This window comes from Antedon mediterranea, chromosome 8 (genome assembly GCF_964355755.1).
Source record: "Antedon mediterranea chromosome 8, ecAntMedi1.1, whole genome shotgun sequence".
Lineage (NCBI taxonomy): Eukaryota > Metazoa > Echinodermata > Crinoidea > Comatulida > Antedonidae > Antedon > Antedon mediterranea.
Window position 1 is genome coordinate 16044936 of NC_092677.1, and position 13839 is coordinate 16058774.

Sequence of the window (13839 nt, forward strand, 5' to 3'; positions counted from 1 at the left end):
AAATGAAAAATATATTCCTATATTATTATCATTATAATATGTATAAAAATATAAATATTCTTCAATACCTCTACCAAGGAACCTACACAATGTCATTGGATCTGACCAACTCACAGGACTTATCTATGGCATACACATGGACATGCGCAGTTACATGCGCACTTAGGATCATGGTGCAACGTGGGAGTTTATCAGTAAAGACGTATGGGACTATTTGACAAAAAGTTTGCCAAACTTCATGACGGCTGGAACTAGTGAAGACAACTGGCTGTATGAGTTTATATCATTATTTAGCTCCCATTAAGGTCTCACGGTCATGTACGTCCAATGCGAGTAATTTGACCAATCACAAGCGATGCCTCATCTGAACTGTCGCTTGTGATTGGTCAAACTTGAGCTTCAGTGTTTAAAAACTGAAATAATTACACCACTGTAGAGTGTATTGTATTTAAGTGCCACAATCTTAAATGTTAAAATGGGCTGACCATTGAATAGAACGAAATAACCAGTTCTACGTCATACGAAATCAACTAATCAAGTGGCAAGAATATACTTTTGTGATAATGTTGATTAGGTTTTATGCTACTGTGCTTATTATTAACACATTTCAACATCTTTTCAACAGATTACAGTGGCCTGAAGAATAATGGAGTTTTGAAAATGAAAAAAAGACTGCTGCTTAATCATGACATTTCAGCTACCCAATTGTTAATCCATGGTTTGTGTACAATGCCAGCCAGGTCTTTTTTTCTGTAGCAGCCCCGACGTTTTGATATAGTCATTCAAATATTCTGGAGGGCAGAGCATTAGTTTAGACAATGGCTGCATTTTCAGTCAACGTGTAGTTACTGTATTGTACCTGTACCGTTTTTTTTTTTATCATCAGGCCAACTTGAAAGTCATCTGTTGAGCCGTGAAATGCGCAAAAAGTCACATTTGTGCAAACAAAACCACATTTGTGCAAACATGCCATCTTCAAATATGCATCTTTAAAAATTTATAATCCACTAATGTGACTTTTTGCACATTTCATGGCTCAACATTGTCTATCTCAACATATTAAATCAAATCAATTTTATACTGACACTTACAAAATCTGATGGGTTCTAGCATGAAGGGGTTTCCTCCATTTTTCAAGTAGTAGGCATGCGCAATCTACCGAGAGTATCATGTTTATTTACCGTGCTACGTCACGCATGTGTGGTTTAGGCTACGACAAGAATAACAATGCTCCAACAATGCGAATAAACAAAAGTCACAGTTCACTACACCCATAGTTTATGAAATGTAAGTGTACCACAACCACCATATTTAACAGGTAAGGAAATGCTTAGCCTATAATAATATTCCTGCATCTTATGTCGTTAAATTCGTTCAATTGAAGGAAGTATCGACAACTAAAGGAAGTTCCACAGAGCTGATGCCTATATATCACCTTACTAAAGTAAGTAATAATATTTGCTATAATGTTTGTCTATTAGGCCTATATAAATAATGATTGTTATTATAAATTATGTGTAAAGTTTATCTGAATTCAATTATCTGGTATATTAGGGTTAAAATTAAAACAGTATGTAAAGGGAAGTGACATGTTTGGATTCTTAGAGCTGAGAGTTTGGAATTTGGAAACGTATATACTAGGATTAAGGAACATTCGTCAAGTTCGTAGTTAAACCAAGGTTACCCTTAGTTTAAAAAGATCAGTAGTTTTAGTTTAACAATATCATAATAGGCCAATCTACTCAACATGATCCGCTCAACAATCCGAAAGTATTTATTAGTATAACAATAGTCGTTTAAAATGTCATTGAGCCTTAAACCAACGAGGCCTACGGTTACTCAAATTCATACCAAACTGTCTTTCCTCTAACGGGTGTCACGAAACCTAAGACCACGAAAGCTAAGACCCCCTAAGACCTAAGATCATGAAAGCTAAGACCCAAGACCTAAGATTACAAATATTTATCTTGTATTTTAACTCCCAACATTTATTCTGAATACCACACCTTAGAATTGGCACTTTCATGAAAAAGAATCACATAAAAAGTAACAAATACATTTTTAAATTGATGATTTTACAGACGTTTTTCTCGCACACAAAATGACTAGCCTACAGCACACTAGAAGTAGGCCTACCCCATGTTCAATGTTTTTGTTTCTATGGAACGTCAAAAGAGCAAAAATTATATAGAGGGCTGAAAACTCTGTGGAGTTCATTACATCTACAGTGTGGATGGAACAATGTAAAATTAAAATTGTAATGATAATAGTATAATCATGCAAGTACGAAGAAATAAATACTGGCAAATAAATTTTAACTTAAAAATTATGATAAGTTTTTTTGTTTCGTTTTCTTTCTGTTTCTATACTTGTACTATTATTGTTGCTCTTTTGGCGCTCCATAGAAACAAAAACATTGAGCATGGGGAGCTCGAGGAGTTACATTACAGTATACAAAGAAACACGTCTGTAAAATCAGGATGGGAAAGGATTTATTTATTTGTTATTATGTGTTTCTCCTTCTGAAAGTACTTATACAAAGTCCTAATTTTAAAGTGTGGTATTCAGGATAAAGTTAGTCAACAAATTTGGAGTCAAAATACAAGAAAGGCAGGTGCGTAAGAAAAACATCCTCTGAACCAACGCTTTGGAGTAAATATATACCAACAAACAACCCGTCAAGTTTGTTTGTTGTAAAGAAAAAATATACATTTACTCAACGGGCGAAAATAATGTGAGTTTATCTATGTTTTGCGGTAGTATTAAATTATATTTATGGTAATAAATGAAACCTACTGTGTTTAAAATTGTGTATGGATAAACAAGTATTGTTTTTAAGCTGTAGTATATCTTAGAATTTGTAATCTTAGGTCTTGGGTCTTAGCTTTCGTGATCTTAGGTCTTAGGGGCTCTTAGCTTTCGTGGTCTTAGGTTTCGTGACACCCTTCCTCTAACACACATTTTACCGTGTGTAAGTGAATAGTGCCAGTGAATCTTGCGATCAGCCTACTCTGAAATGCTGGTCTTTGTTTTGATGCAGCATTTAATTAAATTTAAAACAAGGCCATATACATGGCTGCAGTCGCGTGCTCAAATTTGAGTTAGTGTTTACCGACCGACCAACCGACCGACATAGTGAGCTGTAGAGTTGCATCTGCACGCGACTAAAAATATTAAATTATAATAAGTGGCCAAAGAGCGTTCCATTGAATTTTAGAATATGAAATGATAGCTGGTGTACTATTACTGAACCTCCCTATCTTTATGTTATCTGTCATTTGATCATATATTTGACGTCTTCATTCATCATTGTTTATTTATTACCGTTTTTCTTTAGAATATTATTATAATTATTTTAATCTATCTAGCATATATATTTATATACTATACCGTTAAATAAATAAAACAGTCATTGATTATTAAATACCGGAATAATGAGTTCATTTACCTTTGATCTTAAAAGTCGAATCTATAACCATGATGAACTTTACCAGCTGCCCAATAAGGATAACCTATAAACGCTCTACTTAGGATCTAGTAAACCACAGGAAGTGCTCATTGTATAATGATGAAGTTCATTATTGTTATCGCGCGGTAAATGCAAATGATCTTTGCCGTCTGGCGTTAATGTATCTGTGAAGTGCATTTTACACAGTAACCAAAGAATGTTTAGCTTCAAAGAAAAGATGTCATAATGAACAGACCGTTATATCCTCCAACGAAACTATAATCAGCTCAGTTAATTCAATCATTCACCATACTGTAGTAACTCTCTTGCATATTTTAAGATTGTTATCTTTTCCTATTGTGGTCTTCTAACCTTCAACAGTTGTTTAAAATTTGTCAACATGCATTTACTATTGGACAAATACAACGGAATATGAACTACAAATTATGATTTTGTTTTATTTTAGGATTGTCTAATGAAGAATGTTCAACAAGGGAAGGTATGCCTACGATAGAGTTCAATTGGAAGAAGTTAGTTCAGAGGAAGAATACAGACCAGCCTCACCAGTTGTGAGGAGTCCACCTCATCCGTTTCCAGAAAGAAAAAAGCATGCCGTTAGAACACAGCAACCACCGATGCGATGCTGCTGTCTAAATGAACTATGTGTAAAATGTCTTTACTTATTTGTCGTCGGGCTTGTAATGCTGGCTGGATTTCTTATAATATTAAACATAATCAAACATAATTCTTCATCAGGAGGAAACTCAAATGTTGGAAGTGATAGAAAGCCAGTTATTCAAGTTATAAATGACACCAACTCTGGTATATCATCTGATTTTCCGGTTTGCTCAAAATTAGAGGTACATCAAGTATGGGTTCAGAATTTTCCACAGCTTCTTACAGAAACTGCAGTGCGTTTGGTAGATGTAAACAAAGACGGTATATTAGATGCTATACTTGGTTTTGCAACAGGTGAGATCTCTGACATTAGAAAAAAATATATGAACGAATCCACGATTCAAATATAAAACAACTATTGTGTCAAAAAATGTGTGATATAAACGTCATGAAGTTCGTTTGAAACGACACTATAAAAATATTCGCAATGCAATTCGAAGGGTAAAATATCGAGTATACTGCGTCTCGATGTTTCATTTAATATTAAATTGTACTCGAATGTTACAGGCGTGTCGTCTTGTTCGAGGCTAACTAACAGTAATTACTCTTATTTTGTTTTCCATTTTATTTGCATAGGCATACCCAGCACAAGATGTCCTCATCTTCTCGGGATTATGCCTTCCTCCATAGCCAATTTTCTTTAATTCACTTTTCTTTTGTATATCCAACAATCATCTTTTTCATTTTTAATATACCTTACCATTTCTGTTTATTATTTTGTATTGTATTGCTATGGAGGAAAATAAATGTCTTTTGAAATGAAATGAGTACTATCTTTCTTATTCAGTATAGTATAAGTTAACTTATCTTCTCTTAGGTGCCGGTAGTCCGTTTGCTGATCCAGACCTCGTATGTAGAATCTATTTTGACGGGCAAGTACCCTGTTTTGGTGGAGTGCTTGCATTAGATGGTATCACAGGAAATGAGATTTGGCGACACTGGTCTGAGCAAGAGGTATTTGCTCTGAATTGTAACGCTGACATCACTGGAGATGGTGTCTCCGACTGTGTATGTTCAGGTAGAATGGGGGTAAGTGGTTTGAAATTGAGTTCCCTTCTAAAAACTAGCTAGTGATTGGGAAATGATTCGTGTTTCTAAATGCATTTTCACAACAATTTGGCCAAAGTAGTAAAATGGCTTATCACTATTCAAAACATACCAAAATACTTCTTCAGACTTTAAGAGGAATTGGCAATATATAGTTTTATTATGTTGTGATTATTATTAATTAGATTAGGGCTACTTATGTTGAGTGTTTCTATAAAACCATGACAAATAGTATCAGCGATACTTATTGGACAAAGAAAGTTGATAGTCAGATTAATTCACGATATTGAATGAATAAACCAAAATATGTGGTACTCAAGCATATTTATACAAAGTGTTTAAATATCAATCTTATAGATGTTTGAATTAATAAGCGGTAGTGACGGAGTGAGATTATGGGTTTTCGACAATCATGCATCTAAGGTGTCTATCAGTAACTTCTATACAGCACAGTTCCTCCACGACATCGATGGTGATGATGTTCAAGACATCCTAACAGTGCATGGAGGTGATCCGTTAAGGAAACCAGGTAAAGGCAGGAATCATGCCAACCAAAGATTAGGCCTACTATTGTAGAAGATGTAAACTCTGAAAACCGGACAATTAACACCGGTGTAGTCTCTTAGAAAATTTGCAACATTTTACATTTTAGGTGCTAATGTCAGTTATGCTGGGCGAGTAATGCTGTTTAGTGGTGCGACTGGTCAGCTCATCACGTGGTCTAAGGTTCCTGATGGAATGGAATCGTATTATTCACCTCAGGTGTGTTTACAAACTGACCTATAATGCTTATTATTTGTTTATGCATATCTATTGTTGTTATTCATTTTGCTCATACTACGGTTAGTTCAAGTAGGCCTGTTACTTAATTATCACGAATCATTCTAACACGTACGTACTGCTATTTCTTTAATTTCCCAGGTCTATTACAACAGTCAAGGGGAAGAAGTTGTACTCTTTGGGACAGGTGGTGAAACACATGGAGGTTCACTTTGGATAATCAAACTGCAAGACGTTATTAACGGCAAGATACAAGAGGTATGTGGATTTTTATAGACTGGTTATTAAAAATATTTTGTGTGTTAAAAATCACCCACACATTACCTTAGATAGTTAGAGAAAATGAGTGGATATGCTAAGCTATGTGTAAACGCCCTAGGATGAACTGGGTCTTTTCAGAGTACCATGGGTTCCATGACAGACAGTTGGACTAAACTAATGAACATCATAACGATCCTTGTCAATGTTTATGTATTTAATAGTAACCTAACTGCTAGTTCTTTTCAATTAGGCAAGGTGCTTGTACAAGGATGTATATAAGGGCGTCATGACTCCGCCTGTCTTGCTTGATTTAACAGGTGACAGTGTACTGGATATAGTTATTGCAACTTTTAATTCAACCGTATTGGCTATAAACGGTGATAATTATGAAAGGATATGGAACTTTTCTATGCCAATGTCAGAAACGTATGCAACTCCTGCACCGGGATTCTTCAACGATGACGATGTTCCGGATTTTTTAGTAATATTCAATCATGGACCAACATTTCCAGTTTACTATTACTCAGAGGTAAGTTCATCTTCATTCTTCGAAGTTCAAAAATATAAATCTGTATGGCATATGACGTCGTCTTTTTTCATCAAAGTCATCAGACGCAATTCCGTCGATTCTCGGTTCAGGAGTGACTGGTTCAGGTGTTGGGTATGATTAACGATCGTCTCGAGAAAATGTACCGTACCGCTAGGGAACCACGACGAAACAATTACGCAAATAGAAATGTGTCTACTTATTCGTTATATCAAGATCTTTTATTGTCATTATTATAATTAATATTATTGTAGGCCTAATTCTAGATTACTGAGTTGTATGTCCGGGTTAACCGCCATTTTAACCCATTCATCATTATCTATTCTTTGACATATTGTGATGATAATTACCGTAGATAAACTACAAACAGATGGCTCTATACATTATTATAACGATTGGTATCATTTGTTTTTCTAAATTATTTTTCTAGGTTACTGTTTTGGATGGCAAGACAGGTGAACCTCTAATTCAACCATTTATCCGTCATTCGGGAAGTATTCAGAGTTCTCCACTCACAGTTAGCATTGAAGGAACAGGGCAGGATATGTTTTTATATTTCGCCTCGGATTGCCTCAATCATGAAGGAAAAAGTACTAAATTCTCATTCACTAAATGTAAGTACTTTATTGTTTTTAACCAAAGACTAAATAGTATCTTTAAATATAGTAACTTTAAAAAACTTTTTTTGTAAAATGGTGGTATGGCGAATTCTGAGTAAAATAAGCAATAAGCTGTTGTGATAATCCTTGGAATTATTTGTGAATTTCACGAGTAAGTTACAATTTTACAAATTTCCCTGTTTGAAGATAAGGAAGGCAATGTTAGGAAGAGGCAGCTTTCTTTCCACCACTCATCCCTTCAACCGGGTACTCGTCGTTTAAATTAGGCCTACAGCGGACTGTGAATAGTTCGTAATTGAAATTTAACACAGGATTTCTGTATGAGTATAAGTCTCCCTAACCACAGCCCAACTCTATATATATTGTATCAGTTACAAGTTCTTTCTTTACACTGTAGCTACGTTCCAGTCATCAAAAAGTAGGGCGGATTTTTGCAAAGTTCGTTTCAACACTAGTTCATATTCACGTCTCTATGCAATGAGCTATTCGACCGGCAGCCCTGGTTCTATCGTGTATAACTCTTGTAAGTTGTATTTGTTTTATAAAATGCAGTAGGCTTTATAAACAGAATTGTTTATTTTGTCACATGAAAATAATATCGAAATAGATGACTTACGTTTCCCATTACCAAACGAGAACGAACGAATGTGATTTTGAGATATTTGATAGATCGCCAACCAACTATAGGTTGTTGTGACCAATCCAGTAAAAGAAATCTCTTGAAAATCACAATTTTACACAATTAAAACAACACCACTGTATCACAAACAGCAATTAACAAGGCCATATACATGGCTGCAGTCGCGTGCTCAAGTTATTGTTTACCGACCGACCAACCGACTGACCGACCAACCGTCCGACATGGTGAGCTATAGACTAAAAAACTAGACTAAAATTATATAACAAATCCTACATTTATTATTTTTTAGTAAGTCATACTTCTGATGAGTACAGACACAGCGTCAATACAAGTGTATTAGCTGATAACTTTCTCAAAAAGTTTCCTGGTACAGCAGAATATGTGATCAATAGACGGGTAAAATAAAAATATTCATAGCTTCTTTATAGACATAGATATACTTTATTGTCACATAATAATTGTAAAATGTGAGACTCAGCTCCCCGTTACATTCGTAATAAAAAACACCATGTAAAAACATCAATACAATTCGATATAAGTCAAATACATTGTAGGCCTATGTACAGTTCATTAAAAGTAATTGTTTGTTAAAGAGACGAATTGAGAAGGGAATAAAAGAGTTGTTAAACCTATTTGTTTTGTCAAAGGATGACGTAGGCATAGATAAACATGTTATGGTCTTTTCTATATGTCTACATTTACATCCGATGTATGATTTTGCTGATGTGTGTCATAACAATCTGTACCTGGTAATCGCGTGTCTCACGCATTTTCCGTGTGCCACACGCGATGCAATGGTATTTTATCAAATATCAACAGTAGTAAAGAATATACTCCTAACTTGTATCATTCGTTTATTTTGTGACAGAGACAACAACACCAAAAAAAACCTACAAACTATAAAGAGACGAATAACCATGGGCATAAAGGTCACCAGTTTGTGGACTACGTTCCAACTACTACATCACATCTCAGACCCACAGAATCTAGAATCGGTGACGCGTCATCACTTTCAAAAACAGAGGAAACCCGACATATGTTTGTTACATACCCCAGTGATGATTCATATCTCGGAAACTTTTTATATAATAAAGAACACGCGTCAGATAGTTTAGATTCTTATAACGAAATTAAAACTGTTACTCAAAAGGCCAAAGAATTAGAAAAACATACACAAAGTCAAGAATCAAATAAGCAATCAAAACATTCAAAGAAACACAAATTGTTGCAATTAGTTGAAGAAATGATGCAAGATTCTGGGGTTTCTAACCCTGGGATTGAGAATGTCATAACGCCAGATAACCTCAATGGCAATGATTATCGAAATCGGGGAAAGCGACATGCAGGCCCTCACGATTCTGGTGGTCTTCAACGCTTGATCGCAACTGGTACATTAGTTCCACGCCTCCATCGTGGTAGTGATGGCATTGATTTGATATTTCCAGTTTACTGGTTCTATCCATCAGAAACGGAGGTAGTTTTATGCTTTCGATTAGTAAGGCATTAGGTCGTCATAAAATACGCTCATGGCATTATGATATAGTTGTTAAATACACATGTTTCCAATAATATAGTGTATATTTTTATAAATGAAATAGTTTTGCAAAGAACAACTTTAAATGATAAACATATAAGGAGTTCCTTATTTCTAATTGAAAAAGTACATACATACAAAACATAGATATGTATTACACATACGATATAATTTCGCATTGATTGTTGATTATGTTGAACAACATTTTATAACATAACATAATAAAGTACATATTTTCTTCTTGTCAACAAAGTGTAGGAAAAGCTAAGGAGGAAACAACAAGAAAAACTTAGGTCATCTCCCCCTTAAATCATATTGTGTACAATTAGGTTATGACGTAAGGGAATATAGATTATAATAAAGTTCAGAAAAGAGCAACATTTGCCTATGATAAAAAGGTGCTGATACATTAAACTATAATATTATTTTGGCCTTGATTTACTTCAGATTCTAACCGAAGACGAACAGAACTGTGTAGATCGCAAGATGGAGGTAGAAGGTGATAGAATGAACATTGACAGTAAGTATTCATTTTAATGTTAACTCTACCTTCCATTTTAATGTCACATAATTGTTACCCACTTTGACCAAAAATTAAATCGAAACAAAAGTTTTACCTGAAAAAAATGGAATTTAAAGCAAAGATGATATTAATCAATTTAGTTTAATCTCTGAACTGCATCTACCCTCATTTGTTTTCAAGGTAAATATTATGGGATGGATCACGACGCATATGAGCAAGTTGTAGAAGACGAATGCAAAGGAAATAATTCTGGTAATTATATCAATGCTTTAAAACTAATAATTTAAATAAAGTTTTTGTTTGTGAAAATGTTTTAGATTATCGAAATTCTCAAAATGTTAATTTCTGAATGATTTCCAACTTGCTCATGTCTTTTATCAGCTTCCTGCTTCCACAACATTTAAGTTGTCGTCAAATATGAACGGTACTAATCGAGCCGATTGTAAACGAAATATTATTTAATGAAAAATGTATTACTAGGCTACTAATTTCAAAGAGCAGTAGACCGAACTTCCAGGCACGATACTGCAGTCTGTTTGCTGTCGTTAGACACGATACCAAATGGCTATTGGCTATAAAAAGCTTATTTACCAATGATCTTTTTTTTTCTAGATTCTTTGAAAAAGGCAGAGGAGATATTACTTACAGATCCACTTAAAATGTACCCATTTAATCTTCATATGGGTGAGATGACGGTTTACCGGTTACACTTAACATGTGCATGCGCACAACCACCATGTGCGCGTGTACTTCCATTCAGACAACAAGCATGGCCGTCATATCTTGGGGCACGTGCAAATAGTCTATACGTTCACAGAAAATGGGGAAAGAAAATTTGATGAGTAAGAATCCAAATAATTCAACATGTATGTGATGATGCAAAACCTCGATGGGTTGTTTTCAGCGGTAATTCATTTAATCTTTTATTTCGGAATCTCTGGTCTGATCCATAGAAAGTAAAATTACATATAAATGAATTAAAAAAATAAACAAGACTATAGGCCTACAAATACTACTACTCACCTCAATATACTTTTGTAGAAATGTATATACATATTATTTTAAATTGCTAGAACAGTGTCACATTTTAGCCAAAAAATCAGTACATATTCTGAAGAAAAAAGTCACCGATAAAATAGACGCTTATGAATTAAAATTACTTTTCTGATGCATATATTTAGTGTCTGATACTTACATAATGACAAAAGTCATTATGTAGGCCTACGGAATGAAATAATGGATTTTTCCCAACTATAAGGAATATAACAATAATAAAACACCGAAGCAGTTAATAATAAAAAAATAATATGAAAATATGATGTGTTTCAAAAATTGAAATAATGACTTGGTGTTTCATTATGAAACATCAAAGTTTAGTACATTTCATATAAATAATGAAATAGGGTTTTGAATTGTTTAGCATAAGCAGCTGAAACAGTCCAATGGGAAGAGACAAGTCATTTTAAATCTTTAAGAGATTTAAATGTTCTTGTTTGTAACTTATTTTTAAGTTAAGTTATTAAAATAACTTGAATTTTGTACACATTGTTAATTACAAACCAGCTGAACATTTACAATCAGCTCTGTATATTATTTCATCGTCTTATAACCGTCATCCCGAATCTCTTACTTTTAAACATTTAATTTCAAAGAATGATATGTCAAAATTCTCACCCGTTTTGTTAGACTATGTAGGCCTAATTCGCTGCAACATGAATGTTCTCTTGTTTGCGATGAGTGTTTAGATTATTTCAGTGAAAACTCAAGAATTTGTTCCATAATAATAATTTTGTTTCCCTTTTGAATGAAACATATAGTATGTTTGTTTTATTTGCTTTGAAAGCTTTTTACTGTAGACCTTATAGTCTACTTGTTTGTTTTAAAAAGCTACACGTCCTTCGGGCGACAAGTGGGGTTTCAACTTTTGTGCGAGCCGGCATGCAAAATGAATAAAATTAAAATAAAATGATTTTGTATAGTGTCTAAGTCATAATTTTTTTTCTGCCTAACTCACTGCTTATATCATTATACTGCCCTCTGTACATTATCTGAGTGCTTTTATATACATTTGCACATGCTCAGATCGTTTTTTGTGTTTCTGCCTAAGTAAGCTATTTGACTTACGCAATTAGGGAGAGGAGACTCGTGATTTTTTAAATAATATAAGAAATACATTTTTATAGTATATTTTTTAACCCATTTGTTACAAATTTTTTCTCTTTTATTGCTACTTTCCTTTTCTAAAATCATCAGTGTTAATTTTAATCTGAAGAGCTAATGCTATTAAATTTTGTTACATAAAGGTAACATTTTTTGTATATAGATGATATCGACAGCCTCATAACAAAAGTGTCTAAGTCATAATTTGTGTTTTGTTTTTCTGCCTAACTCACTGCTTATATCAATATACTATATTTTTTGTGTTTCTGCCTAAGTCAGCTGTGTGACTTAGGCAATTAAGGAGAGCTGACTTATGATCTGCCTAACTCACTGCACATGCTCAGATCGTTTTTTGTGTTTGTGCCTAAGTCAGCTGTGTGACTTAGGCAATTAAGGAGAGGAGACTGATGATTTTTAAAATAAAATAAGAAATACATTTTTATAGTATATTTTTTAACCCATTTGTTACAAATTCTTTCGCTTTTATTGCTACTTTCCTTTTCTAAAACCATCAGTGTTAATTTTAATCTGAAGAGCTGATGCTATTAAATTTTGTTACTTAAGGGTAGCATTTTTTGTATACAGATGATATCGACAGCCTCATAACAAAAGTGTCTAAGTCATAATTTTTCTTTTGTTTTTCTGCCTAACTCACTGCTTATATCAATATACTATATTTTTTGTGTTTCTGCCTAAGTCAGCTGTGTGACTTAGGCAATTAAGGAGAGCTGACTTATGATCTGCCTAACTCACTGCTTATATCATTATACTGCCCTCTATACATTATCTGAGTGCTTTTATATACATTTGCACATGCTCAGATCGTTGTTTGTGTTTCTGCCTAAGTCAGCTGTGGGACTTAGGCAATTAAGGAGAGGAGACTCATGATTTTTTAAATAAAATAAGAAATACAGTTTTATAGTATATTTTTTAACCCATTTGTTACAAATTCTTTCTCTTTTATTGCTACTTTCCTTTTCTAAAATCATCAGTGTTAATTTTAATCTGAAGAGCTAATGCTATTAAATTTTGTTACTTAAAGGTAGCATTTTTTGTATATAGATGATATCGACAGCCTCCTAACAAAAGTGTCTAAGTCATATTTTTGTTTTTGTTTTTCTGCCTAACTCACTGCTTATATCAATATACTATATTTGTTGTGTTTCTGCCCAAGTCAGCTGTGTGACTTAGGCAATTAAGGAGAGCTGACTTCTGATCTGCCTAACTCACTGCTTATATCAATATACTATATTTGTTGTGTTTCTGCCCAAGTCAGCTGTGTGACTTAGGCAATTAAGGAGAGCTGACTTATGATCTGCCTAACTCACTGCTTATATCTTTATACTGCCCTCTGTACATTATCTGAGTGCTTTTATATACATTTGCACATGCTCAGATCGTTTTTTTTTTGTGTTTCTGCCTAAGTCAGCTGTGTGACTTAGGCAATTAAGGAGAGGAGACTCATGATTTTTTAAATAAAATAAGAAATACATTTTTATAGTATATTTTTTAACCCATTTGTTACAAATTCTTTCTCTTTTATTGCTACTTTCCTTTTCTAAAATCATCAGTGTTAATTTTAATCTGAAGAGCTGATGCTA

General features: G+C 33.8%; 1 protein-coding gene across 3 annotated transcripts; it reads left to right on the top strand.

Annotated features, from left to right (window-relative positions):
- Positions 1–1344: 1344 nt before the first annotated feature.
- LOC140056856 (uncharacterized) lies at positions 1345–12176 on the top strand. Of its 3 annotated transcripts, none has more exons than XM_072102360.1 (14): positions 1345–1444; positions 3915–4420; positions 4944–5155; positions 5531–5702; positions 5826–5935; positions 6095–6211; positions 6465–6743; positions 7192–7375; positions 7779–7904; positions 8311–8417; positions 8890–9495; positions 10003–10075; positions 10259–10330; positions 10691–12176. In XM_072102360.1, the coding sequence occupies exons 2-14, from the start codon at positions 3931–3933 to the stop codon at positions 10915–10917; spliced, it is 2775 nt and encodes a 924-aa protein (XP_071958461.1). In that variant the 5' UTR covers positions 1345–1444; positions 3915–3930; the 3' UTR covers positions 10918–12176. The 3 variants fall into 3 exon arrangements, with proteins under 3 accessions (XP_071958461.1, XP_071958463.1, XP_071958462.1); XM_072102361.1 differs by lacking the exon at positions 1345–1444 and adding an exon at positions 2710–2734; XM_072102362.1 differs by lacking the exon at positions 8890–9495.
- The last annotated feature ends 1663 nt before the right edge of the window (positions 12177–13839 follow it).